Source organism: Cyanistes caeruleus, chromosome 3 (assembly GCF_971803275.1).
Source record: "Cyanistes caeruleus chromosome 3, bCyaCae1.hap1.1, whole genome shotgun sequence".
Lineage (NCBI taxonomy): Eukaryota > Metazoa > Chordata > Aves > Passeriformes > Paridae > Cyanistes > Cyanistes caeruleus.
The window spans coordinates 89,455,604-89,483,172 of NC_141703.1; the positions used below are offsets into that span (position 1 = coordinate 89,455,604).

Genomic DNA, 27,569 nt, shown 5'->3' on the forward strand with positions numbered 1-27,569 from the left:
TGTAGAGCTGGCTCATTGGTGCATACAAGAACACGTGTGTTTTAAACAAAAAACTACGGGATGGTCATACAGAGTCTAAAAATGCTGATCGTGGCTGAAAAATGCCTTTCGTTAAAATTAAGGCAGTTAAGATGCAAGGAGTCTTTTTCTTACAAGTACATGGTTAATTTTTACGTGGAAAGTACAGCTGAAGAGCGAAACACTCCTGCGTCAACAACTTTTTAAGATTTCAATACAGCTCCCCTGACTCCTTTCCCATGTGTTTTCTAGCAGCTTTGGCCACTCGATGCACCATCCGTCGCTTTTCTTCAGCTCGTCCGTCCGGGTTTTTAAGGAACGCTGCCGACGCCGGTCCTGGCGCGGCGGAGGGCGGGCGGGGCTCGGCGCGGCTCCGGGCCGCCTCCCGCCCGCCGCTCTCTTTCCTGCTGCCGCTGCCAGGAAGTTGGAGACGGGGTAGTCACTCTCCGCGCTGCTCCGGCCGGCGCTGGGTAGGGCTGGGGCGGCTTCCTCTGGACGTGGGAGACCCTGCCACGGGGATGTAGCGGGCCGCGGAGCCATGCGCGGCCCGGCGCTGCCCCGCAGCTCGCTGGGGACGGTAAGTCACGGCGGGGACTTCGCCGCTCCCGGCGGAGCGGGGCCGTGCGCCGGCGGGGCGCCGCTTCGCCCGGCGACAGCTCCGGTGCCGCGGGTCTGCAGCTCGCTGCGGGTCCGCAGAGCGGTATCCGCCGTCGAGTTTTCGGGCCCGGGCTCTCTTCGACCCTCCCGGCCGCCGTCGGGCTCCCCATCGCCGCCGGTCTGCGGACAGCCCGCTTTCTGCTCGCCCTCTCCGGGGGACTGGGGCTCCCCTCTCGGCAGCGCCATGCCGGGGCGGGCAGCGGCGGGGGAGGGCTCGGGGACTCTGCGGGAGCGCGAGGCGGGCGGTCGTCGTCGCAGGTGCCGGCGCCGGAGCGGCAGGAGCGGCGGTAGCGGGTCGGGCAGCCGAGCCGCGCCATCCGCCGGGTGCCCGCGGGGCAGCGGCACCGCCGCGCTCGCCGCCTCCCTCCCTCCGCTCCCCGCCCACCGCTGGGCGCCCGGTTCTCTGGCGCCGTTTCCGGGATTTATCCCTGACTCTGGGAAAAGGCGTCTGGGCTTACAGGAACGGCGGTGGATTCCCTGGAGCCCGCGGCGCGGCCGTTAACGCGCGGGGCGGTCCGGGCGCCGGGGCTGGCCGGGGCACCGAGCCGCCCGGACCGGGATCGGAGCCGCCCGGACCGGGATCGGAGCCTCCCGGACCGGGATCGGAACCGCCCGGACCGGGATCGGAACCGCCCGGACCGGGATCGGAGCCTCCCGGACCGGGATCGGAGCCGCCCGGGCCGGGATCGGAGCCGCCCGGACCGGGATCGGAACCGCCCGGACTACGATCGGAGCCGCTTCGCTCCCACCGCCGCTGTGCGGGGGCCGGGGACGAGCCGCCCCCGCTTTGCTGTGCAGCCAGCCGCACACAAATGCCACTCTGCGGGCGTTTAAACAAAGATTAGTGGGTTGTAGCTACGTCCCAAACCACGGGATTTGTATAAAAGGAAGTTCAGCTTTGCCGGTAGATTTTCTTTAGCCTACCCGGGCTTCGCGGGTCAAGCTGCCCGTTGTGATTTTGCTGGCGAAAAAGTTTTAAAAGAAATCGGAAAGTTTTATGAATAACGTGATTGCCAGACCTGAATGGCTATCCAATATTAGAAGATGTGTGGTAAAGTTGGGACAGTGGAGTGGTGTAACTCAGCATCGTGACATGGCTATAAATTCTGCTGTAGAGGTTACAAAGTCAAAGTGTTTATCCTTAAATACCCGAGCATCGTGGTAATGCACACTTGCACTCGGCTGCTCTGGACTTGTAATCTTGGGTTAGTTGTTAATTTGTGGTCAGAAAGTTGCAACATGTGCAAAGTTGCCTTCCAGAAGGGTTTGGATTTGGTTTTGGTTGGTTGTTTTTTTTTTTTTTGCCCCTTGAAAGGTCTAGAAACCTGGTAATAGACCTAAAGGTAGCAGTTGAGGACAACACAAAACTGAGAGAACTCTAGCTGTGGATCAATTTCCCTCTTGGGACCTAGGTAGGAGACATAAACTGTTGATTTACAGATAGATTTCAAAGCAGTTAGCAAACTTGAAAAGTGTATTTCTGGCTTAAAAATAGAGGTGCACATATTTTGGTGGAAATCAGATACCGTATGTGATATTATTCATTCAGTTGGCAAAAAAAACCCCAAACCTATTGGATTCCCCAAGTTCATTATATTGTCATCAGTTAAATAACATACTGGAGGAAGTGTCCTTCAGTGGGATTTCTTTTGGAATATGTTTTTCCCTTCCTATTTGCATGTCATTTCAAGCTGTCAATAACCCTCTACTCCCTACAGATGTTTGTCTTTTCAGTAAAATCATACTCTTTTTTTCTTTCCCAGAGTTACAGGTCTCACTCTATTGCATGCCCTTCCATCTGTCATTTACTTTACATACCATTCTGTTTGCTCTCATTGTCTTTCCTGGCCCCCTTATGCCTCCCTTCTACTCATCTGATTCTTGTATATTTCCTGCGATTCTTCAAAATTTCCTGTAGCCTGTTTCCATGCATTCACTCTTTTTGCCTGTCCTTAAACTCATTTTCCTACCTTTTACAGTAGAAAAAACGGCATCTGTCTTCAATGAGGCAAGGGTGTTTTCTGTCTTATTAAAAGGAAAAAAAAAAAAAAGTTTATTTTATTAATTTATTAAAGAAAATTCAATTTTATGAAGAACAAAGACAAAATAACCATAAGGGTACTTCTGTCACTGATTTCTTTTCAAAGTAAAGGGGAAAACCTGCCATTTTGAAGTTAGAAGCTATGTTATGTAAAAATTGAAAACCAGGCCACCAAGTGCATTTTAAGAAAGAAGTGTTGGGCCACCAGCCTGTTTCCAGTAGTGACCAGCCACAGGTGCCTGCCAAGGGTTTTGGAGCAGGGCGAATGTAGAGCAATAAAAAATACTTTCCTGGCTTCCAGTGGGCTAGGACTGTAGGAATTTCCGAGTTGATATGGCGTCTTCGTATTTTGGATCCCTGACTGTGGGTTTTTTCGTTCTTCTGGTGGGTGTGGCGATCAGTTTTGGAGCCAGGACAGGTTTCTGGCAGAGCCAGAACTGCCTCTGGGAGTCCCACACCTCAGCTACATGTTGACTGTAAAAGTACCTCCCTGTGTTAGTTTCAAACCTCTCTGCCTCTTGTCCTATGTGATGCCTCCTAGTCCTTGGAGGAGACAGAAAACACTCGTCCCAGTTCACCTTCTCTTTGGTATTCATGATTTTGAGCCTGGTACAGTATCCTTGTCTCGGGTTTCTGTTTTATAGACTGGTATATCTTATCATTCTCTTAGTGGCAGTCATTCTGTAGCAGTGATGGTCGTTTTTACTTTTCTTTGTATTATATCTGGGTTAATTTCTATTCTTAAGATTGGGGACCAGAACTACAGTCCAGATTCAATCCTTTATATATTGTCATAACAACACTCTTGCTTTTGTTCTCACGTCCTTTCCTTATAATTCATAGCATTTGATTGCATTTCTGATTATTTTCTCCAATCAGATTAATTGAACTTTTACCGCTTGTTGATCTAATTTTAATTTCTATTTTTAGGACTAACTACTTCTAGCAAAATGAAATGTTTATATTAGGGTCTGTGTTAAATACACTTGCGTGGCAATTTTTGTTCTCACAAGTAACCAGTACTGTCAGTTTGGATGCCTTTCCCTTTTCATTATCATTTTCAGTGTTGTCATTTTGCTCTTTCTTACCCATTTTCTTTAGTCATCAGAAAGAGGCTTTGTTTGTATTTGGGGCAGATGCCTTGTGTTGTCTTCCGTAATCCCTGGATAGCGGAGTGCTTCCTTTGCTAGCATATCTCTTTGTGTTATGCTCTGAGGAACCTGACAGTGGAAAGCACATCTCAAAGCAGTGTCACTACATTTCTCTATCGAACCAAACAGGAATATATCTGTTCCAATGAGCAGGACTCGGCATTTGACAATTACCTGACTTAAAAATTCACCTAGTGAGTCACTGACAAGGGGCATGAGCAGGTCCGTGGCACACTGTGGCAGGGGCTGAGGGCTCGTGCCCAGCTGAAAATCATTTCAGGATGGAAAAGTAAGGACCCCACTGAGCCTTCCCATGTCTCCTGCTCCAGATGTGAGGCTGTACAGCAGCACAGAGTGGAGCTCAGCCCTAAACACAGGCAGGCAAAGTGCTGGGGTGATGAGGGTCGGTCAGCATGGCACTCTGACAGTGTTCATCAGTGTCCTCGAAGGGAAAACTTCCAAACAAATTTCCTTATGGTTCTTATCACCTACTGACTTCTCCATTAGTTTCTTAATCTCTACTAATATGAAATGAAGCCTTCTGACTTTATATACTTTATGATATTTCATGATGTGAAGTCCAAAATCTTTATAGATAATCACAGTTTTCTCTTGGTTTTTAAGTTAAGATTTGTAAGGCCTTTCTTCAGTGTATCAAAGTTATTTCCAATCTCCTGATTTTAGACTGAAATACAGCATCCTTTCATCTTATCTTCATTAAATGAGGATTATTTATAATAGTACTTCTTGTAGCCTTTTTTTGTCCTTTCCAGATTTTAATGAACAATGACAAAAGCTTCCTGTAAATGTTGCTTTAATGCACATTTCTCAGTGTGTAAAACAGAAGTTCTGGTTTCTCTTTCATCTTTGTATTGCAAACTAAAACAAATGCAAACCTCAAAGAGCTTTTGGAAATGGATGAACCAGACAAAGAACATAAGGGTCAATCCTGCACCCTGATTTATTTGGTAGCTCATTAGTCAGAGAAAGATACTGGTTTTTATCCAAGCTTCCAAGCTGACTAATTTTTTATGACTCATTAAAAAGGTTAGCAGATGATTAATATGTAGAATACTTGTGCATGGGGCATGTATCATGGTGGATTCTTAAGCCAATGTAACCAGCTGTTACAAAATATTTTGAAACACTCTAATGACTCATAATGCCTCTTATTTGCAGGTAGTTAATTAGTTTAAAAGTGGAATTTGCAAAATGAAAGTACTTATTGAGAGAAGTGGTTAAGTTATTACAAAGGAATCTTAGTGCAACTTGGTCCCTGAGGATTAAGGATGGCAAACTAAATATAGTTATATGAATAAAATATTTATTTCATTGTTGATGATAATGCTGAGACTAAAAGACTTAATTCATAATTATTTACAACACAATATAGGTAGTTATAACTACTATGGTGTACTATTTTTTCAAGCAGTGTTGAAGCAAGAGTATTAAAGATAGCAAAATGACCTGTGTGTCACTGTACCTGCTCCCTCCACCCTTCTCCCTGCAGGCGAGGAGCCTGGCAGGTCACAGCAGTGTTGCAGCCATTCATGCTGAGTAATTTGGTATTTCCCAGCCTTGTGTGGTGATAATATGGGACAGCCCTGACGTGCTGCACTTCCCTGTGCATTCCCTCTGTTTCAGGTACTGTGCTTTATGTCTCCTTGTCCTGAGAACACTGCTCTTAAATGTCCCTTATTTCCACCCTCTCACCCATCTTTCTGGCATCTTGCTTTGTTCTTCACTTTTATCTTTGCCCTTCCTCTCTTCCTTTGCCTTACTCTGGGGGGATATCACCTCAACTTGCAGTTTTCTGTGCATGGCCTGGTGAGGCAGAAGCAGGAACAAGGGTGTAAACTGTAGTGGTGGCAGTGATTCAAGAATATTTGGGTGTGAAAAATGTGGAAAGGCTCCTAACTCCTGTCTCAGCTGTCAAAACTTTGCATAGAAGAGCTTTTGGGCTTGTGCTGTGCCTTCTTTTCATTGTGAGTGAAGTGCTGGGCAGTAAGTGCTGGTGTGACGCATGGGAAGGAACTAGAGTTACCTTATGTGTGAGGAGAATGTGCAGGGAACACAGCTGTCCCCCAGAGGGGTAGAATGTTTTACAGAAGCAGCATTTTGGTTATTCCTGCAGCAGCTTCAGAAGTAAACCCTAGAGTTTTTGCTGACTCTATTTTCCTGGGTAGTCCCTACTCACTGAAATGAGTGGGTTGCAATGAATCAGAGGTGTGCAACTCATGTGGTTTGAATAATCACTTGGTTTAGGTAATACACATTGTCTCTGTGAAATTGCTTAGTGGGTACTGTTTTTTTTATGCTGGCAAGTGGAGTGTGCTGTACACCTAACAATGGAAATTCAGCTTATTTCACTCGCAGAAGACCTCTAAGCTTTGCCTCGGCAAACTCTTATCAATGGCTTCAGTGCTTGGTAAATGGAGCTTAATCTGGCTGGCGACTGATTCAACAGAACAGAATTCAACAGAATGATTAGGTTGGAAGAGACTTCCAAGATCATCAAGTCCAACCCATGTGGAACCACTGAGTGCCACATCCAGTCTTTTTTAAAACCTCCCTGGGAAGACCATTCCAGTACTTTATTATTCTTTCAGTGTAAAACTTCTTCCTAATATCCCTTGGCGCAGTCTAAGATTACCAGTAGTGATTCTGAACCAGCAGTGTTCCTCAGGGCTCAGTTCTAGGGACAGTTCTGTTCAATGTGTTTATTCTACATAAATTGTGTATTGAGCAATGATTATTGGAATGAAATTGAACAAACAAGTCCAAATGCTGGATCCTGAATCTGGGGACAGAATTACCGCCAGGCACAAGTGCAAACTGGGAGAGGAGTCTGGGGAGCGCCCTGCAGGGAGGGCCCTGGGGGTGCAGGTGGCAGCAGCTCAGTGAGAATCAGCAGGGTGTGCCCAGGCAGCCCAGAGGGCAGAAACCATGTCCTGGGGGGCATCAAACAGGTAGCAGAGCTGGGCAGAAAGGGGGATCACCCCACTGTGCTCAGTGCTGCTGCAGCCCCAGCCAGAGTGCTGGCAACAAATCCAAAGCAAATCCAAGCCTCACATTTTGAGGATCTGAAGGTTCTTGAATGTGTTCAGATGAGGGGAACTGGTAAAGAATTTTTTTAAATCAGGCTCTCATCTCCATCAGACAGATTTATTGGTACAAATCAACTCTGTTACATGGTAGCTTAAGCCAGGTGCCTCAAAAGAGGGACCCCAACAAAGAAATCCCTGGGCAATTACACCCTTATGATCTAGACTCCCTATCCCTCAAGCGACGGTCGGGATCAAAAGCATTATTATATGGGGTCTTCTCACTCTTCATTGGGTCACTCTTTCACTACCAAGTGGTTTGCCTTCATATCCTCTTAGGTTGGTTTTGCTGAGGATTTTGATCAGTTCTGTAGTCCATGTTGTATCATGGTTGTTACAGGTCATATACCACGAGTTATGTGCCTTCCAGCTGAAACAGAGCAGACTATTTTAATTTCATGTATTACCTGAATTTGATGAAGTTGTTCATGGGTATAAATCAGTGTATTGCTGAATGGCCTGGGAAGCTGCTGAAGAGGGTGGTGTTTGGTAGGTTTTTTTTCATCATGTGAATGATTTTGCTGGATGGCCGAGTTATTTGTGGCCTGTGACTCTGCTCCTCAGATTGTGGTCCCTAATGTATTAACTCTGCTTTGATGACACTTAAAGACATGCTTTCACTTCATCTGAAAAATTAAAAGCACTTCTGTTTTCTTTTGACTTTGAAGGTGTATCTGACCAATTTTCTCTGTATTTTTGGCTTTTTCTTTGATGCTTTCATTTTCTTTCTATTGCGGACTTGTGTGACTTACGGGCTGACTGTTTATAGTCTCATATTGGGAGATTAATCACTAGCTACAGAATCAGGATGTTTTTCCTGTTACTGTGTGTGAGAACATCTGTGTGAAGGATCTTTTATCCATTTTCTTGCAAGCAATAAATCTTGTAATGTCAGCTGCTGAAACAATTTTTAGTTTCACTGAGGAGTTGTTGGAGAGTTTACAATTATTCTGTGGTCAACTGATTAAGTCTGAAATGATAACTATTTAAATATGTGGTTCTCCTTTTTCCCGTTCACCATTTTAGCATCTGGTCTATTGAATATGTCAGAGCTCTCTGAAAAATGATGTTTTAGCTTTGTCAGAGTTGCAAACACCATCCTTCTTGTGATTTTAATTTGCTTTTATGTATGTCCTTTTTTCCCCCCAAGGCTTTAATTCTGAAAGAGAAACAGGACAATGTAGGGGTGTCATAGCCATTTCATTCTATCTATCTTTTGTTAAGCTTGCTACCACAAGGTTGGTATCAGCACTGTGGTTTACCCTTTTTGTTTTACTTTGCTTTTGCTATAACTCTCTTAGCTGAAATAGCAAAGGGAAAAAAAAAAAAAAAAGGAACTCCGAAGCTGTGCCTGTACTGCTGGGCATCTTCAAAAAAACACTTTCAAAAAAACGAGCTAGGAAAACATTACAATTAGAGGGAAGGTAGCATAGTAAAACTTTGTGTGAGATTATAATGGTGGGGTGGTGTTAATTCGAAAAAAACTTAGTTGATTTTCGTCATTCACATGATGCACAGAGTTCATTGGTGCATCTGTAACAGAAGCATCAACACATGGATGGTCCAGATGGTGTGGCCAGGATCACTTGTGGGCCAAGAGGATGACAAGGGATGCAGGTTGTTGTCTTCATCATGCTGCTGGGCTTCTTCATGGTACTGTCAAGTAGTTTTTGGACAAATCTTTCATACTCTTCAGGAGTCATCGGTGGCTATGGGATGGGTCTTTGCTGTAGAAACTTGCTGACTTCAGGTTTCATAAATCTTTTTACGTAGTTTTGTTTTGTTAGGGTTTTTTTTTAAATGTTTTGTTGTATTTTTTTCTTTATCTGAATATTTGAAATGCATGCTCGAGGTCTGTTTTTCTATTGCAAAGAGGAGGAGGAGTTGTGTTTGTGGTATGCTGCAATCTTGTTACCATCCTTCTGGTACAGGATCTTTTGCCGATGAGTCATTTATCCTGTGTTCTTACCAGAGTGGAGACCTTTTGGCCATTACATAAACAGTATATTTCTCAATTTCATTGCTGGGAATAGTGTCCTGAAAACAGTGTCCAGGGAATGGCATCCTTCATTATTGGTACAGGCTGTGCTTTTAACGCTTGGTTCATGTGTGTGGGGGTGTACAAAGTCACACTCTCTTACAGTCATCATATGGCAGTCATGCCAATCTTAGTATTTCTGTTAAGATTGGCATGACAACTTTCAAGTGGAAAAATAGAAATAAAATTTTAACAGTTAAATAAAGAAGAAACTGTGCATTTTTGTGTTGAACTCTATGGGCTGATTGTTAACAGCTGCAGTTTATGAGGAAGAACATGCATTTGACGCAGGGAGAAGTCAAAAACCTAACTTTCCCATGTTTCTTAGTTTGGCTTGCTCAGGAGACATTTTGGAAGATTTCCTGTATGTGGTTTGCAAGCAATGAGATCCTCCTTTTCCATCTTATTCCAAACTTCCCATCTTGTGTATTTATTCAGTGGAACTGCAGGTATTGGATGCATTCTTCTCAGTGAAACTTACTATCTTCCTTAATAAAAACATTTCTTTGCTCTTGTGTAACTTCTATGCAAGCTGAAGCATTTCCAAGGCATTCCATGTATAAACTGCACATCATGAAAAATATTTGTTTTATATACAACCAGTTTTGCCACAGAGGCCATTGAATGGTATTTTAGCATTGGTTTGTTGGGGTTTATTTCATAAATCCTCACACACATTTGCCAGTGGAGGGTCCCATTACCAGAATTAGCCAGGTAAACCGAACTCAGAATTTAATTCTAAGTGCTGAAGTCAGAGGTGCATTCTGCAGTAAGATACAGTGCTTTCTCACCTTGTTTCTCTCCTCTCCCCCCTCCCTCTCTGTTTACAGGTTGTTCTAATATTTGTCTGTGTGTTGACAAAAGAATCTGTAGAAATTACTCCAGTGCCATATAGACTGCAAGTCCATCGGGCAGCTTTGGATGGAAGAGGCCCCTCTAACTCTTTGAGGAAAGAAAAAAAACAGATGCACTGTCTCCTGGGACAATACCTACACCCCAGGAAGACCCACTGCTGCATGAGGTGTCATGCAGGTAATACAAAATAAATACAGTAGTAGTGACTTTCACCTTGGAGGCATTTCCCTGACCTGCACTCTCAAACTGTCTCACAGCTAATCAGCTCTCCCTTTGCTTGGTACCTATCCCTACCCAGATAAATTCATATTCCTTTTATTTATACTTATTCCTTTTCTCCTCTTATGGGCTGTCAGTGTCATTCACTGGTGAGAGGAAGCATACTTGGTCCTTATGCCATCAACTCCAGGGTTTCTTTGAGGAGCCAGTAACTATTGCTTTCCCATTTACCTTCCCGTCAGAGCTCTGTTAAGTGATTTTTCTTGCAGGTACCTACAAGGCAAAAGACTGTGATGGGCCTGACCAGGCAACTGTCTGTCTTCCGTGTGCCAATGGCACATTCACAGCTGTTGATAACACCATGTCCAAGTGCTTCCGGTGCACACGCTGCCGTACAGGTGAGTTACTGCCAGATCTGCAGGATCCATCTGAGGAAAATGGTGGTGGATGAGGGCTGGAGGGGATGGCAACGTGAGCAAGGGAGCTTGGAAAAGTAAGCAATTGAATGGGTAATTATATGGGAACGGACTGAGGACAGCAGGAATAAGGGTTACCAAATCAGTACAGTCTGAGATACAGTTTGCAGGCCTTCCTGGCCTTTTTCTGGGAAAATTAGGGGATAACAATACCTATCATTATAACCGTGCCCTCAGTTGAAGATGAAGTAAGAGGTTGAAGTAATAATTTCTCCTTTCTTTCCTCAGAACTCCAGCAGATAGTAGAGACCCCCTGCACCCCACAGCAAGATACTGTATGTGGCTGTCAGAAGAATCAGTATCAGATTTATTCTGAGTCTGAATTCTTCCAGTGTAGGAACTGCAGCTCATGTGACAATGGGATTATTGCCAGCTGTGAGTATGGCATGGATATGGCTCCAGAGCAGATGTACTGTAATAGGGTAGACTTTCTGATATGCTGCAGTGCCTTGCACTGAAAGGATGGTAGTTTTGGAACAACTCTGGGCTTGGTCTGCTCTTTTTCCCCAGAAAGACAGCTATATTTGCCTGTTCTGGCATCAATCCCTATTTCCTATCATAGTTGCTTTCTTCTGTCCTTGAACAGTTTCTTGGTTTTGGCTGTTGTGAGGAGCTACTTTTTTGCTTAATTTTGGTGCCTCTGTCTTGCCTGTCCTGAAGCAAGGTCTTTATGTTGTAGAACAGGTTTCCCCTTGCCTTCTTTGTTTGTCTTTCTCCTGATGCTCACTGCATTTCCCCTACCAACTGCTGGAAGCACTTTGAGTCTGATGGATGAAAGTGACCCTGGTGCCAGTGCTCAGCTGAACTGCTTGTCAGTCAGTTGCTGAAGAACCACTGTGTTCTGTGCAGTGTTCTAAAGTCAAGAGCTGCTAGTAAGGCTGAACTATACCCAGTGGCACTGGGCATTACCTTGGGGTGTCTGGGAGAAGTACTCATGTTAGCTGTCCCAAGGTGCCTCATGTCCAGTCAGGAATCAGAGATCTTAAACAAACACTGCTGTCTGTAGTCTTAATTCTTTCCATGTCCCTTAAAGTCTTCTTTTCATGTGATGACTGAAAAAGCATGAGTCAGTATTGGATGCAACACTAACTGACTTTATTTCCTTAATCATAAGGCAAATGTGTAACCTCTTTTATGAGGTTGCACAGGAGGATCCAGCTGTGCAGGCAAACGGCATCACACATCTGTGCCCATCCACAGGCCAACTGTTCTTCCAAGTCTGCACGTACATACATTCTTTAGTAGCTGTCTTCCAGCCCAAGGACACACAGTCCCCTCTGAACATCTTATTCAGCTGGTCTTGATCTGTACAAAAGATATAATTATTTTAGTCATCATTCTTTAATCATCCAGCAGGCCTGTGCTTCCAGTCCAGCTGCTCCCACCTTGTCTGATCGCCCTATCTCCTCTTAAAGCTATCCTCTTTTCTTTGCAAACTGTGCTGCTCCTGATCCCTTTCCCATCTCTTACCCTGCCCAGTGTGAGGCTTGCTGTTTCACTGGTGAATGTGTTCCCTCTAGTGCTCAATCATCTTGTCAGAGTTTCCACACTTAAGCCTCTCCTCAAAGGTCATCATTGCACACTATCCTTGAGCTTCCTTCCCTCTTGGCTGATGCAGAACTGTTTTATTCCCGTCCTTCACTTGCCACAAAATGCATGCTCCTTGTTCTAGTATGTTTTCCCCTCCTCTCATGCAATTTGATATCCTCCCATCACTGTTCTTGCCTGAGCCTCCCCACACCTGTTTTGCTCAGGCTCTCTCCTGTGGCTTGCTTGGAAGCAATAGTTCTTTCATTTCTTACCCCTTCCACTCATGACATCAGAAGAGTGCTTATGTGTCCCATGACTTGAAGTGATTTCTCCCTGCCCTGAACTGACTTCCTCACCAGTCCCAGCTGCTCAGGGTTCACTTCTCCCTCATCTTGGCCTGACTAATGTGGTTTCCCTTCCTGACATGCTTGAACTTTAGTGACTTTTACTGCCTTTTGTGCATTATACTAATTTCAGCTGCTCTGTAATTATAGTCCCTTTCTGAGCCTCTACAGAGGTGCTCACCTTCAGAACAGTGTCACTCTTATTTTTACTACTTTTATCCTCCCCCAGCTCTGTTTTTGTATGTAGATCAAATCCTTTATCTCTTCTTCAGTAGCTGTTTTCCAGGCTTAAAAAAGGATAATCTCTCATTCATCTTGGAGTGGATCTTTTTCCCTTAGTTTTCTTTTCTGTCCAGATAATGGCAACAGTTTCTGTTTTTTTTTCTTCTACAGGTTCAAAGAACAAAGATACAATTTGCAGGTGTAAGCCTCAATTCTTCCTGTCACGTAGTAACATTTGCAAGCCCTGCAACAGGTGAGCTATTTTACTCTGTATGCCCCACCACTGAATAGGAGAGACAGCAGGAGAGCTCCACAGGGGGAGGAAATTCTTCTCATGACTCTTTCTATCTAGACATAGCTTTACAATATTCTAATTGCCTTTCTGGGGCAAGTAGGTCTTCACCTCTGCCACCTCCCGTTTCCTCCATGTAGGCATCAGCCCACTAAGAACCCAAAATCACTAAGTCATACTGCACTGCTCTGCTTTGCAGGCTCATCTTGACTTGTCTCTTAATTGGGATGGTTGCCAAGGGCTAGAGTTTCATTGAATGTGTGCTCACCTCTCGGATTTGTTCTTTCAGCTGCACTGGAGAGGACTGCTTGTGGTGTCCTAGCCCAGTTGTTACCTCACCGACTTCATCTGGGCTGAGTGAGTACTCAGGGGACTGAAGTGCAGTGGAATCTTTTCATTATGGGGTGTTCTATTAATGCCTTTTGTAAAGGGTTCTGTTTTCCACTTTCTCAAACCATTATCCTTTTTCTCCCTACCATTTGCAAATCTTCACTTGCTGTTCTTCCTCTAGCACTTACCTCCTCCTTTCTTAGTCACTCATGTATTTGCTCTCTTCCTTTTGTCCAGATGGAAACGTTGTACTTGGCACCCTTGTTGCAATATTTGGAGTTATCTCCATCCTCTTCATTGCATATAAAGTAGGGAAGCTGGTCCAGAAGAATAGGATAGAGTCGTGTTTCTACTCCTGTGGTGAGTACAGTGGCACGTGCAGTGATATTGGTTGGGATAGACACTGTTTTCTGTATGGTTTTGTGTGTGTGCATGTGTGAGGGACAGAGTGGGATCCCCTTACTCTGCTCTGCTGCACGGTCAGAGTAGCACAAGAACTAAATAGCCAAGGCTCCTGTTGCAGTTCTGCATCCAGGCCCACAGCTGTGACTGGAAGTGCACGTGAGCTTATTTCTGGGACGTGTATTTTGCTACATAGCATTTTTGGGGGGCAGGATTGTGAATAGCTGCTTTCCTGTTTTCTCTGGGATAAGAGGAAGTGAAAATAATTTCTTCTTTCTTTTTTTTTTCTTTCTTTGAAGTTTCTTTGCCACAGACAACCGAGGAGCCTGTATCAGAGGTGAGCAAGATGATGGGTATATCTTGCACTTTCAAATATGTTAGCCTAGGATCTGGAGTAATAATTTTCCCCATGGGCTGTTTTCAAGCCTTGTATTTTCAAGTGAGCTGTTTAACTCAGAAGTCTTTTCCTGTAGAGGGTGGAGCCAGTAGCACTTTACTTCCCCTCTTCTAGAGGATGCTTTTCAAACTCATAGCTTTTTGCTTTTTTTTTTCCCTTCCTTTTTTTTTCTTCTTTTTCTGGATGCATTTTGTTCAGATAGTTGGTCCTTAATCTCCTTTTCTCTCCTCTACCCCAAGCTTGGAGGATTTAATTAATTTTACTTCACTTCAGATCTTGACTCCACAAGCCTCTCAGTGCTGCTTCACAGTATTCTCTCAGGTCCACGGTAACTCTGTAAATAAGAGGGCCCAGGCAACAGCTGAGGTGGGGTTTCCACAGCCTTACAGAGGAGGCTGATGGGAAAGGTGGAAGGTGGAGCTTCTAGAATGAATAGAATCACTATTTTGGGTGCTAGCCTTACTTGATTTTGTAAAGAAATATTTGTTTCCAGACTACTAATTTATGGTGCCAAAAGAAAGTGAAACTCTTTGGGTTCTGTTGGAAAGAAATGTTTGGTGTCTTCTGCTGAAACAAGGCATGTAGGAAGAATTAAAATCTCAACCTATCTTGCATAAATTTTAGCATATAAAGCTAGTGTTTACTTGCAGGAGACAGGTGTATTGTGCTGCTGTGGGTGATTCCTGACGATATAATGTGTCTTTCAGGTTGAGGAAAAAAGAAATGAAATTTTCACCCTTCTTCCTGAGTCCAAGAAGGAAACAGAATTGCCGGTAAACACAACCCCACCATCTGCACCTCTGCCACAGAGTTCACATGAGTTACCAGACTGTGTCAGAGCTGCCAGGAAGACGCAGGTTCCAGACGGTAAGTGAAATTCCTCCATCCTTCCCTCCTTCCCCAGTCAAACAAGAACCTAATTATGCAGATGCAGCTATGAGTACGCTGGACAGACCTTACCCAGTGTATGTGATCTGGATGTATACCCATGCATGGAACAGTACAAAGGCAGAAGCATGCCCAGAGCCTGTGAGTCTGTATATGCTAAATATCTGTGCAAGGCCTTTCTGTTGTCCCTTTTCCCTGCCAGCAAAATGGAATGTCATATGTGTTGACATGCTGTCAGTCTTAATGCCTCTGGGGTAGTGACCCAGAATAATTTCAATAAGTCATTCTTTTCCAAGAATGCACGGCAGCAAGGCCCTAAGCAAATGTGCTTGACTCTGCTCATAACCGTACACAAGAGCATGGAAACATTCCCATTACATTTTCAGGGATAAGAGCAAGTCTGGACATCACACGAGTCTGTGTGATAACTCTGGAGAACTGGAGAAGACTTGAACAAGAGGGTGCAATGCAAGATACCAAGACAACCTCCAGCCCTGGATTATTCATATTCTCCTTGAGGTCGAAGAATCTTGCATCTCACAGTTTCCCCTCTCTTTTCTCAGACCCTGCTATTCTGTACACTGTGGTGGATCACGTGCCGCCGTCTCGCTGGAAAGAGTTTGTGCGACGCCTGGGCCTGAGTGACTGGGACCTGGAGCGGATTGAGCTGGAGCACCGGCGCTTGCGAGACGCCCAGTATGAAATGCTCAGACTCTGGAAACTGCAGATGGGCCGTGCTGCCACTGTGGAGCACATCACCTGTGTCCTCAACCAGATGGAGCTCAGTGGCTGCAGTGAGGCTGTTCAAGAAGCTTTGCTAAGCCAGAACTCTCCTCAGTCTTGCAGCCTCCACAACCATCTTTAATCTATTTCTGCTTTAGCTGCCTTTGACTATTAAGAGGGGATCGTAGCTCTCTTTCTTTCCCTGTATCTCCCCATCTTTGTAACACTTGTCAGCTGGTTTTGGTGGAGACAGCAGCAGATTATGCTGGAGGAAGGCTGAGGTTTGCTTCTTAACCACCACGTAGTTCAACACCTTTAAGCCATGGCAGACCTCTGCAACACCTCCTTTCCCAAGGAAGGAAAGCACCTCATAAAGGAAGTGGTGTGTGAACTCAGACCAAGATGTAAATAGGAGCTCTGAGTGACTTGATCATAGATCAGCTTCTATGGACAAGTTGTTGCTGAACAGGTGCTCCACACGTCATGTGGTGGGTAAATTTATAGGGTGTTTTGATTAAGCTGATTGCTCAAATGTTAAAGTACTCACTTCTTGCAGATCTATTTTTCTGCGAGATCAACCAGTTGAAGTGGCTCATATTGCAGCCTTTTGATTGCTAAATCTGACTCAGGAAGTGGTGGGAGGATGTGCCTATTTCTGGGAGCAGGAGAGGATTGCCCTCTCTCGGTGTCAACCAGTACCAGCTAGTAGGTATCTCCATAGCAAGACTCCTGGAGATTCAAAACTGGTTCTCTCTCTCCAAGAAACAGGATGTTATCCTTTCCACACCTTGTCCCTCAGTTCCCACAGGAGTAAGGATTCCAAGCCAGTGAGTCAGATGAGAGGATTGGTGCTTTTTTTCTCAAGTTTTTTTTTTTTTTTCCTGTATCTAGAAACCATGTAAGTTAGCATTAACAAAACACCTGCCTGTGTGTTTGTCCAAGTGCTGCAGGGTGGCAAGGAGTGTGTGCATCTGCCTGAGTGAGGTGGTACCTGTGCATGAGCATGTCCTCTGCAAATCTGTGTTTGCACACAGGTTGGTAGGCTTGTGTCTACCTGCTTATCTACATATGGATGATCTGATGAATCTAACTGCAGATGGGACTGTGTATGTGTCTCTGTAGATATTTTAGCAGCTGTTGAATAACTTTACACTACTTCCTGGACTGTGTTCTGTGATTGCTGCTTGCCTGTGGGAGCCATTGGGTACCATCTCCAGGCTCTCCCCATCACTTTCTCACTGGATTTACCCTGGGTGGGCCAGACCTAGCAAAAATCAATTAGCCTGCACCAGGTGCAGGCTGTCCACATGTTTGTAACATGGATTTTTTCACTCTCTAATCCCTCGACCAGACAGAAAGTTTCTATTGTAAATACACTAAATGTTCTGAATTAAAGTGGGTATTTTTACCTCTGTTCTGGTTTTGCTCGTATCAACTTCTTTTCTGTGCCTGTGGCTGGGGGCAGAGGAAGTGGAATAACAGAAGTGTCAAGAGTGGGTGGGCTTGGTGGTCTTGTGTATTATTTAAAAAAAAACCAACAAGTTTTGTGTACTTTGGTATGTAAAACTTAGCTGACCTCATGTCACAAGAAGCTAGCTGAGGGCAGGAGGTAGGACTGAAATGAAATCCAGTTGCAGGCCTTCTCAGATATTCAAGAATATGAATGCAAGCACATGTAGAGTGAATTTTTAAATAATATATAATGAGTCATTTGGATTTGCATCTGGCTTTTTAAAGAGGAAAATATCTTTAAAATAGAAGAATAATAATAGGTTATACTTTAATGTTATTCTTAAATGTTTTTGTCTGAGGAACCAAAGCACCATGTTAAATAAGGAAGGACTACTCCTGTTCCACTTGAAAGTTTCCTACTTGAAACACATTAGAAGTTCCTGACAGTCAGTGACAAAGCCTGGAACTGAAGTCAGTTTTAATTCCCAGTTTGAGGCCTTGTTTTGCTACTCCTACATCCTGTTTTAATTGAGGATGATTTTGTTGTTGGTTAGGCTTTTTTTTTATCAGAGACAGTACAAAGCTCACTGTAATACACTTTTTCATGATTTATGTTCAACAAGCACAACAGTACGATAGTTTTTAGAAGTACATGCTGTATATTGAAAGTGCTTGAAGTGGGGAAATTCTCAGAAATCTTTTCCAGGTTTGATTTGTAAGCCTTGGGGTTTTCCCCCCCCATCTCAAACTGTTTAATACATCGTTTAAAATCCATGTGTTGCAAAGCTTGTGGCACAAGGTAAGCCACAAGCAGCAGGCCCCAGCTGCTTGGTTGCCAGTGGCTTCATGCAGGAATTTTCTAGAAATCCATGGCTATGAGGTGTTCCAGAGAATGCTGAAGACTCCTTCAAGGTAACCAAGGTGATTTGGGTAGGTAATATATGCGAAGATGGGCGTGGATGTGCCGCATGCTGCTGTCTCTGAGCCTGGACAGAGCAGCCACCAGAAAAATGCATCTGTTTATGCAATTTCATGTATTTGTCTTCAGTGAGTATCTAATGCTGAAGCGATGAGGCCTGTATATAGAACATCTACATTATAACTGTAAGGGGTCCAGCTCTGGTCCCCCAGCATGAGGAGGACATGGAACAGTTGGAGCAAGTCCGGAGGAGTTGGTGAGAGGACTGGGGCACCACGGATGAAGACAGGCTGAGGAAATTGGGTCTGTTCATCCTGGAGAAGGTTCTGTGGAGACCCCCCAGCAAGCTTCCAGCGTCTGAAGGGGGCTGCTGGGAAGCTGGAGAGGGATTCTTCATCACTGATGTGATAGGACAAGAAGTAAATTGAAAGAGGGGAAATTTAGGCTGGATATTAGGAAGGAATTCTTTACTGTGAGGGTGGTGAGGCACTGGCCCAGGTTGCCCAGGGAAGCTGTGGATGCCGCAACCCTGGCAACGTTCAAGGCCAGGCTGGATGGGGCTTTGAGCAACCTGGTGCAGCGGGGTTGGGACTGGCTAATCCCTAAAGTCCCCTCTAACCCATGACATTCCAGGGTTCTGTGGATCTGCGGCGGTCGCTTCTCCGCCTCAGCTGTTGCACCTCCCTCGCCGCTGCGGCGGGCGATGGTCCGAGCGGGGCGGCGCCCGGCGGCCCCCCCCGCGGCCCGCCGCGCCTTGGTACGGCCCGCGGGGCCGCGGTGCGCGCCGGGAGCGGGCCCGGGGGTGCGGCCGTTATCCCGCGCCGCGTTCCCGGCACGTCCCGGCCCGACATGGCCCTCAACAAATCCATGCACGCTCGCAACCGCTACAAGGACAAGCCGCCCGACTTCGCCTACCTGGCTGGCAAGTACCCCGAGTTCCAGCAGCACGTGCAGACCACCCTCGCGGGCAGGGTGAGGTACGGCCGGGGCGGCATGGGGCGGGTGGGTGCCCATGTGTGTCTCCCCCCGGGCACCCACGAAAGCTCTGCGTGTGCCTTTCAGCCTGAATTTCAAGGATCCCGAGGCCGTGAGGGCTCTGACGTGCACCCTCCTGAAGGAGGATTTCGGGCTGACCATCGACATTCCCGTGGAAAGGCTCATTCCCACCGTCCCTTTGAGGCTGAACTACATCCACTGGGTGGAGGATCTCATCGGCCACCGGGACGCTGAGAAACAAACCCTGAGACGAGGCATTGACATAGGTACTTGGCAAAGCTGAACGTTTAAATCCTTATTTACCATCAGCAAGTAAGACAGTAGCAGATACAATTCGTTGCACATGCACAGGAATGCGTCGAGTTCGAGAAACAAAGAGATCTGATCTATTTTCGCTGTGGTGGAAGGCAGTCTGAGCTCCACAGGTGTTTTCATGTGCCCTCTGGGCAGGCAGGATTCCTCTGCACAAACACAGCGACAGTCATGGCACGCAATTATGTGGCTTTTCAGGGCCTTGAACTCACTTGAGTGCATCTTTGGGTGGTGTACAAAAACTGTGCTTCTAGAAGTGCAGGCAGAAATGTCATTCTAGAGGAGCTAAAAAGTGCTTCTTCTCACTGTTATAACTAGTGAATTGTTTTGTTGCTAATTTATTAATTTTGCTTTAATCCTAAATTTGGTTGTCATTGATAATTTGATCACCTAAGTATGCCGTAATTATTTTGTACTAGCATCTCTCTCTTTTTTACCAAGTTTTTACCTGTCTGTCTCTCTTTTTGAATATCTTAATTGACAGTTAGATTTCTTTGATAGTTTTGGACATTGGGGAAAGACAGTCTGGTGGAACAGATTTTTTTTTTTTGATGGTTGTTGTATGCATCGAAGTAAATTATTTTTGATAGATGATAGAAAAATGCTGAAGAGAAATTTATATGTGGTAGGTTTTTTGTTTTAGTAAAGTCAGAATGTATTTAGCTTTCTTTATATAAATTAACCATTGTCATATAGAAGAAAAATAGCTTAAACCAAAGTTGGTAGTTTACTAGAAAATTTATTCTAGATTATTAAATTATTTATTTTATGTAATGTACAAATATGTAAAAGTACATATTTGACATTGCTATTTTTCAAATTACAAAAATTAAATTCACTAACGAATTGAGTAGTGGATCATCAATAATCAGCATTTTCTTGAAGTTAGTTCTTTTCGGTGTAATAAGTACATAGTTAACAGCCACACTCTGTTTAACACTAGCACTTATTTTGCATTTTTCATGGATTTTCACTTCTGCAGGGACAGGGGCATCCTGTATCTACCCATTACTTGGAGCAACTTTGAATGGCTGGTATTTCCTTGCAACAGAAGTGGATGACATGTGCTTCAATTATGCCAAGAAGAATGTGGAACAGAATAACTTGTCTGATCTTATAAAAGGTACAGTGTAATAAGTAGTATGTGAATGTTGTGACATATCCTTGCGTGTTCAGAGTCATATCAGAAGGTGTGTTCCTTCCAAATACATGCTCAAATACATACTTTTACTAGAGCAGAATATTTACTAAAGTCTGTGTGTGCTTAAGCCAAAAAGCTGCTTTGTCTAGCATGGGATGGGTGCATAGAGAAATACTCTTCCTTACCAAAATCTGGAAGCTAAAGTTTACCATGGAGTGTTTTTATCTCATTATTCCTTGTCTATTACTGAAGTATTTCTTAGTGTTTGGGCTATTTCTGCTGGTAGGAGACCTGGAATACTCCCCTTGGATAACTGCATGATACTGCCAGAAAAGTGTATCTTGTACAGAGTTCTTCATCCTCACTTCTTGAATGAAGTCCTGGCACTGCCTGTGGCAGCAGAGGCAGTATGCCAGACTTGATCTGGGAATGAGCTTGGAAAATTTTCTGTAGAAACTCAGTGTAGTAAAAATCAGGTCCATTTATGAGCTCTGAAAAAAAGCTTTTGGAAGCATCCATTTGACCAACATGTCTTAGTCTGTTGTCCATGTCAGTCTTGAAGATCCAGAGCTTGATGTGGAGAACAATGAGAGTTTTCTGTCACTCCTGCCACTGATTTTTAGTGGTGTGGTGGGAATTTAATGTGTTTCAATGGGAATCATTTCAATACTGGAAAAGCAGCTGGCAAAGTAACAGGCTTCCTGTGAAGCTTTAGTGCCTGTACCTGTAAAGCACATTTGAGGTTGTATTGGAGAACTTGGCATAACTCAGGCAGTCCTTGTTGTTTTAAACAGATTCTGCTGCTGTGTATACAAGCTGTTTGTATGCTAATCCTTGACCTGAAATCTTTATTTGCATGGTGGCATTTGTTACATCTCTTTTATAGAAAGCCTTGTTTAGAAAGTACAGGTTTTACACAATGTATAATGTATATAGCATGTTAAATAAAATACAAAGTTCCTTACTTGCCAAATTCACTTTTTCTAATAGTGGTTAAGGTGCCACAGAAGACTCTTCTAATGGATGCACTGAAGGAAGAATCTGAGATCATTTATGATTTCTGCATGTGTAACCCCCCTTTTTTTGCCAACCAGTTGGAAGCTAAGGTAAGGTAACAAACTGCATGTTGTATGTACTTCAGTAGTCAGTGGGATGGTAGCAAGAATTTAACCTCTTGGCTTGGCCAAGGTTGAGTGGAAAGTCCCAAATCATCCTGAAATAGCATTTAAGCCTTCTCCCTCCTCATCCCCTAGCCCCTAAAGGAGTTCTGAAAACTTAACTGTTACCCCTCCTAAAGTGGAGGATGAGCTGCAGCATTCTTTCCCAAGTTCTTACTGTCTTAGAAAATGAGTTTGGAAAACAGACAGCTGGTAAATCTGAAATCAGGTGCCTGCTGTGTAACAGTGGTACAGAGGAATTGGTTTCTGAAATTTTGATTAACTGCATTTTTCATTTCCTTAGTCATGCAGACAGTATCATACAGATCTTGCAATACCCATAGTCAGAAAGTCTGTGCAAGGCAGACCAGGAGATAAGAAGATTTAAGATTTGATTAAACACTATAGATTGTAATTGCATAGATGCACTTAGCACGTCTTACATGGATTGGAACCACATATTTCATGTTAGCAGTATCCTGGTGTGACAAGTAGCTTACCTATGTTTGAAATTGTAGGGAATTCACTCAGATATGTTTATTTTGAATGGATCTTTGTCTGTTATCTATGGTTCTGATGGGGAGAGGATAAGTAGAGGTGGTAGTGCTTGCTACCTACTAAAGATTAAGATAGGAAGCAGTGTACAAAGCAGCATAATATTTCATTAAATGTTCATGTCAAATGTTCTTTTTTAATCCAGGGAGTTAATTCTCGAAATCCACGGCGTCCCCCTCCCAGCTCTGTAAATACAGGAGGGATTACAGAAATCATGGCTGAGGGAGGAGAACTAGAATTTGTCAAAAGAATTATTCATGATAGTCTCCAGCTTAAAAAGAGGTTACGGTAAGTGTTTTGTTCCATTTAAAAAACCCCAAACTAACACCTTTTACCTTCATCTTTGGCAGAAATCAGGCAAAAATGTTATTTTAGTGACTATGGTCCAGTGATACCTGCTGAGTTGCTTGGTGATACTTATACATCCAATTGTTCCTGAGCAGCAATTAGGAGTTATTGCTGGAGGTATTTAAATGCAGAAGGAAAAAAAAGCCTGTACAAATGACACTTGTAGCTTGCAGCAAAATTAGCATATGTACCTGATAAGAGACAGATCAGGGTTCATTATTAAGGACTTTTGGGATGGAGGAGGTTTTATGACATTGCCTAGTTATCTGTTGATTACTTAAAACTTTCTATCTTTTCCTGGCTGAATTTTGGTAACTTTCAGCTTTGCCTGCTGAAGGACACTGTTGTACTGAATGTTGTCTCGGGTGAACATAAGCTGCAATAAAAAACAGTGAGACCTTCTTTTGACCTTACTTTGAAACAGATGGCATGTCTTCAGTTTTTTGACTAAACTGTCCCTTGATAACTGGGAAATCTTAAGTTTTGTACTTCAATACGTTATATTTATGAATAAGCTTTTTTGAATCCAGTCTTCAAAAAATGTGCAAAATGGGGTTGTAAAGCTCGAATAATCATTTAGATGAAGAACAGAGCTTCAGAATCAGAGGAGATTCTGAAGATGTGGAGCTGGGTGGAAGGATAAGCTTCACTTGAAGTGGGAAAATAACTTTTTTCCTTTTTTTGCCTGATCTTTTCCTTATGAAATACAGGTTTACTTGATAGAAACCTGGATAAGGTATGAGTGAGCACAAGTGATAGTCAGTATGTCTGCTTTTGAGCATAATTACTTGCCAATAGTTGGTTATTGCTTTTTGTTCTGATTCATTCTCCAAAGAAAGTGGAGAAGTTGAAACAAATTCTTGTAAGGTTAACATCTTCCCCATAACTGAAGTCACTCTTTGAAACAAGATTATTCATTGTTCACATGTTGTTTGAACTCCTAATGTATTTCTTAAAATCACAAAAAGATATTCCTGTCCAGTCTGTCTTTGGACCTTCTGTTCTGAATTTTGTTGTATTGTGTCCTAGTCACTCTGTTTAAGTGTGATTCTTTCTTGTTGTTATTTTGGTTTTTAATCTCATATTGTTTTTGCAGCATTCTGATCCAAACAGTTCTTGTTTATAGCTGCCATTCTCAGTTGGAAAAAAAAACCTATTTGTGAAACACTTTTTTTAATGTGTTCTTTGCAGATGGTATAGTTGCATGCTGGGGAAGAAATGCAGTTTAGCACCACTGAAAGAAGAACTTCGAATCCAGGGGGTGAGTTTGCATGGAGTCCATATGTATCCTGCCTGTGTTCCATACAGAATATAGTATGCTTCAATGCATGTGGGTAATTATTGTTGGATTATTTAATGGGGTTTTTATTACAAAAAGGAACTGCAATTCCTTGTTAGGGAAACAATTGAGGTTTAACTATTGTAGGTTCAAAACTGACAGATAGGTAGCAAATATTGTCTCCAAAGTTTTATCTTTAGCACATGTAGGAGCATGTATTCATTCTAGGAGATTCAGGGTTTCTGCTTTAAAATAGCCTTAACAAGGCTGTAGTAAAAAAACCCCAGAAAAACAACAATTAAAAAAATAATCTAGCTTTCTTTCTTCTTAGCTCACATGAAATCTAGCAATTTGGTTCATAAAAGAAATAGTAACACGATTTAAGTGGCAGCATTGTTTTGTTTGTGTTTAATTCTGGCACCAAGTAAAATGGAACCTTGTGCTGCTATTGTCATTAAAGAGGGCTGTGCAAAGGACTTTTGGATGGCTTTCTGGAGGAAGCATACTCTTCACTTAATTCCCATACAAAGAGAGTAATTGTGAGATCTGTCTTAGTATGCAGTGGAAGGAAAGGGAATTCTTGGTGATATAAATTCTCAGAAAGATGAATTACAAAAAGCAGATGCTGGGCTAGATACAAAATATCTGATTTTCTTCTCTGCTCTTGAACTGTTGCGCCTCAGTCTTTGTAAAGGGAGAGAAATGAGAAAAGGCACTGACACCTCTGAGCCGTGTCAGAAATAATCTCCATTTGAGTTATGAGAAAATATGCTTTGTTTGAAAGTGTGTGCAGTAAAACAATGTTGTTTATTAATCTGAAATAATGTATTGCTTCTTTACATAGGTTCCTAAAGTCACTCATACTGAATTCTGCCAGGGACGCACCATGAGATGGGCGCTGGCCTGGAGTTTCTATGATGATGTGCAAGTACCTGTAAGTAGCTTAATTCTGGTTTGCTTGTGATTTTCTGTGCCTCTTACTTGAGGAAGAGGCTAATGAGCTGTAACTACTGTGATACAAACTGTTCTTCTTCAGACTGGAATTATTGAATGTGCTGGGCTGTATGGACAGTGGAATTTCTTAGATGGCTGCCAGTCTGTTAGCAATTGTGATTCATGAGTAACCCTTGTCAAAGGTGGAAAAGGGAAGCCATTGTAGGAACTTCCTGTGGGTTTCAGTGAAAATAAGGATCATTTGTAGCATACCTCAAATAGCAGTTCAGTAGTAATGAAAATATGCTAAGTTTGGGGCTAGATTTGAATTTAAACTTCCCTCTGAGAACTCAGTTTTAATTTAACATGTGGATTCTGTTACCAAATAGGTATGACCACGTCTAACTCAGACTTGCCTACATGAATGTAAGTGGAGCTTGTTCACCTTAAATGTGAGCCAGTTGCTTTTTTGGATCTGGATGTTTGTATATTTGAATATAGGTATAGACAATAACCAATCTTAAGGAAGATGCAAGTAAATTTTCAGTGCACTTGGGTTCAAATGTGGATATTGGCAGTTGGCCTCTATTCCCTAGAGCAGCCACACTTTGTCAGCTCATGGAGAGCTCATAGTTTGAAGGAGCCAGTGAAGCTTTTTGCCTAATACCTGAAGATAAAGTCCCTCTGTCCATCAGGCTAGCATAAAGTGCATGATCCTGTTAGCTGGTTTGAGTCTAAAACTCCTGGGGCTGAAGTGGAGCACGGGTCATGTGAATGACTGCTTAGTGCCTTATGTTACACTCTTAATCCTCATGTCTTATGGAATCAGAGTCTTCTGAGGACAAAAGTCATCCTACTATAGTACTGCATAGCCTTGTAATTATTTTCTTTCTTTCTTCTTCTAGTCACCTCCCTCTAAAAGAAGAAAACTAGAAAAACCACGAAAACCAATTACATTCCTGGTTTTGGCTTCTACAGTCAAAGAGTTATCCATCAAAGCTGAAGCTATGGGCTGGGATGCTGTAGAAGCTATTGCTGTGGTTAGAGCCTGGGTAGAGAAGATTCTCACTGATCTGAAGGTACAGTATGAAGTATTAGATGTTAAAACAGCATCTTAATTGAAAGCGTAACTGTGAGAAGATTGTATGAAATTCTATTTTCTTGCAATAGGTTCAGCATAAACGTGTTCCATGTGGAAAAGATGAAATTAGCCTCTTTGTGACTGCCATTGAAAACTCCTGGATTCATTTGAGGAGAAAAAAACGTGAGAGAGTAAGGCAATTACGAGAACTTCCTCGAGCTTCTGAAGATATTCTGCAAGCAATGGAGGAGGAAAAGAACAACCAGAAGAGTTTGAGCAACAACTCGGACTGTGAAAACCCCAAGGCTGAAGACTCTGAAATGGGGTTTATGGCACCTGATGAGGATGTCCAGATGACAGCAGGTGAACCAGAGGAATCTGCTGCCAAAGAAGAGCACAGTGATCCTGTGAAGGAAGAGGAGATGGAGGAAAAGCAGAGAGAAACATCGCTTGGGAAAGGTTCTGGTGATGCAAAGGAGGATCCTTGCCCTTCAGAAGAAGCTAGCAATCTGACAGTGGATAAAGAGCAAAGCCCTAAAGAAACTAGTGGGGGTTTTCTCTTCAAGTGTTTAATGAATGTGAAGAAAGAAGGAAATGATGTGGTAGTAGAAATGCACTGGGTTGAAGGACAGAACAGAGACTTGATGAACCAGCTGTGCACATACTTACGGAACCAAATTCTTCGATTGGTTGCTAGTTAGCTCTTTATCCTACTTTGGTGAAGTAGGTCTGTCCTCAAATTTTGTAAACTATTTTTAATTAATTAAAATTTTCAGATAGAAAATCTGTCTTTTCCTCTGAAGAGTAGAATGAAGATAGATGACTCCTTTAATATTTTAAATAGCTTTTTCAAAGATGTAAGGAGGGCATGAACTGATGAGGAACTAATAGATTTCATACTGCAGCTGTAAAACTATATGTTGAAGTGAAACATATTTATGCTGTGAGGATTTTAAATATCAGCAGTGCTTATTCTGGTCTTTTTCTGGAACAATAGAAATATATATTGTTACTAAGTAGAAATCTTTACTGAGTTATTTTCTTCAGTATTTTTTCAGTACTAATACAGGAAACGGTTATTCTGCAGTGGGAATTGTTTCCTGCAGGGAGGAGTCTTTAGCAGAGCATTTTAGTATGCCTCTCTTTAATGTATCTAACTTTTGGTCAACGGAGTAGCAGTGTGTATACATTCTCCAAATGTCAATTCATTAAAATAATTGCTTTAGGAAAAAAGTGTGTAAGTCTGGTGCTTGGGCTTTGAAACACAGAAGAGCCTACTGTTAGCATCTGGTTTGGTAAACTTGAACAATGAAAGCAGCTTTTTGAGCTGCTTGATTTAAAGACGATTAAAATACATTGACTCTTCCATTAGACCATCCTTTACACTTACTCAGATATAAGTGTCTGTTTAAGCAGTACTCTTAAAGAATTTTGCTTCCATTTAAAGATGCGAATGAGAGCACATGCTCGTCTTTCAAGGGCCAGAAATTTCTGCGTGTATGTGTTTGAGATGATGAGCACCAGTCTTGCTTCATGTGAAGTCAGCCTCCTAACCTGTGATCCATTTCTCTGAAGAGAGATAACAGAACATGGAGAGCTTTTCTGAGTTGGGTGTGTGTGTGTTAATGAAAACAAAATAAAGCAGTGGTGTCTAGAAGGAAATAACTGTGTGTGTTCATAGTCCTTTCAATGTTCACCCTTTGCTGTCC

At 43.1% G+C, this 27,569-nt stretch overlaps 2 protein-coding genes and 1 long non-coding RNA gene across 4 annotated transcripts; 2 read left to right on the forward strand and 1 right to left on the reverse strand.

Annotated features, from left to right (window-relative positions):
- Positions 1 to 259: 259 nt before the first annotated feature.
- TNFRSF1A (TNF receptor superfamily member 1A) lies at positions 260 to 17,101 on the forward strand. Its single transcript, XM_086884060.1, has 10 exons — positions 260 to 595; positions 9,840 to 10,041; positions 10,353 to 10,481; positions 10,788 to 10,934; positions 12,827 to 12,908; positions 13,237 to 13,304; positions 13,515 to 13,637; positions 13,979 to 14,016; positions 14,784 to 14,943; positions 15,528 to 17,101. Exons 1-10 carry the CDS (start codon positions 557 to 559, stop codon positions 15,827 to 15,829), a joined length of 1,290 nt encoding a protein of 429 aa, XP_086740186.1. The 5' UTR covers positions 260 to 556; the 3' UTR covers positions 15,830 to 17,101.
- Positions 9,459 to 14,387, reverse strand: LOC111938733 (uncharacterized). The gene is made up of 2 exons (XR_002869074.2): positions 13,466 to 14,387; positions 9,459 to 11,864 (listed from the first exon to the last, which is right to left on the reverse strand). It is a non-coding gene; the product is annotated as an uncharacterized LOC111938733 (long non-coding RNA).
- A 1,348-nt stretch (positions 17,102 to 18,449) lies between the features above and the next one.
- Positions 18,450 to 27,522, forward strand: METTL16 (methyltransferase 16, RNA N6-adenosine). 2 transcript variants are annotated; one of them, XM_023940662.2, is made up of 9 exons: positions 18,450 to 19,035; positions 19,121 to 19,320; positions 20,349 to 20,489; positions 21,498 to 21,613; positions 22,365 to 22,507; positions 23,759 to 23,828; positions 24,691 to 24,780; positions 25,685 to 25,858; positions 25,950 to 27,522. In XM_023940662.2, the coding sequence occupies exons 1-9, from the start codon at positions 18,680 to 18,682 to the stop codon at positions 26,559 to 26,561; spliced, it is 1,902 nt and encodes a 633-aa protein (XP_023796430.2). In that variant the 5' UTR covers positions 18,450 to 18,679; the 3' UTR covers positions 26,562 to 27,522. The 2 variants fall into 2 exon arrangements, with proteins under 2 accessions (XP_023796430.2, XP_086740183.1); XM_086884057.1 differs by having other exon boundaries at positions 18,450 to 19,030.
- Positions 27,523 to 27,569: the final 47 nt, after the last annotated feature.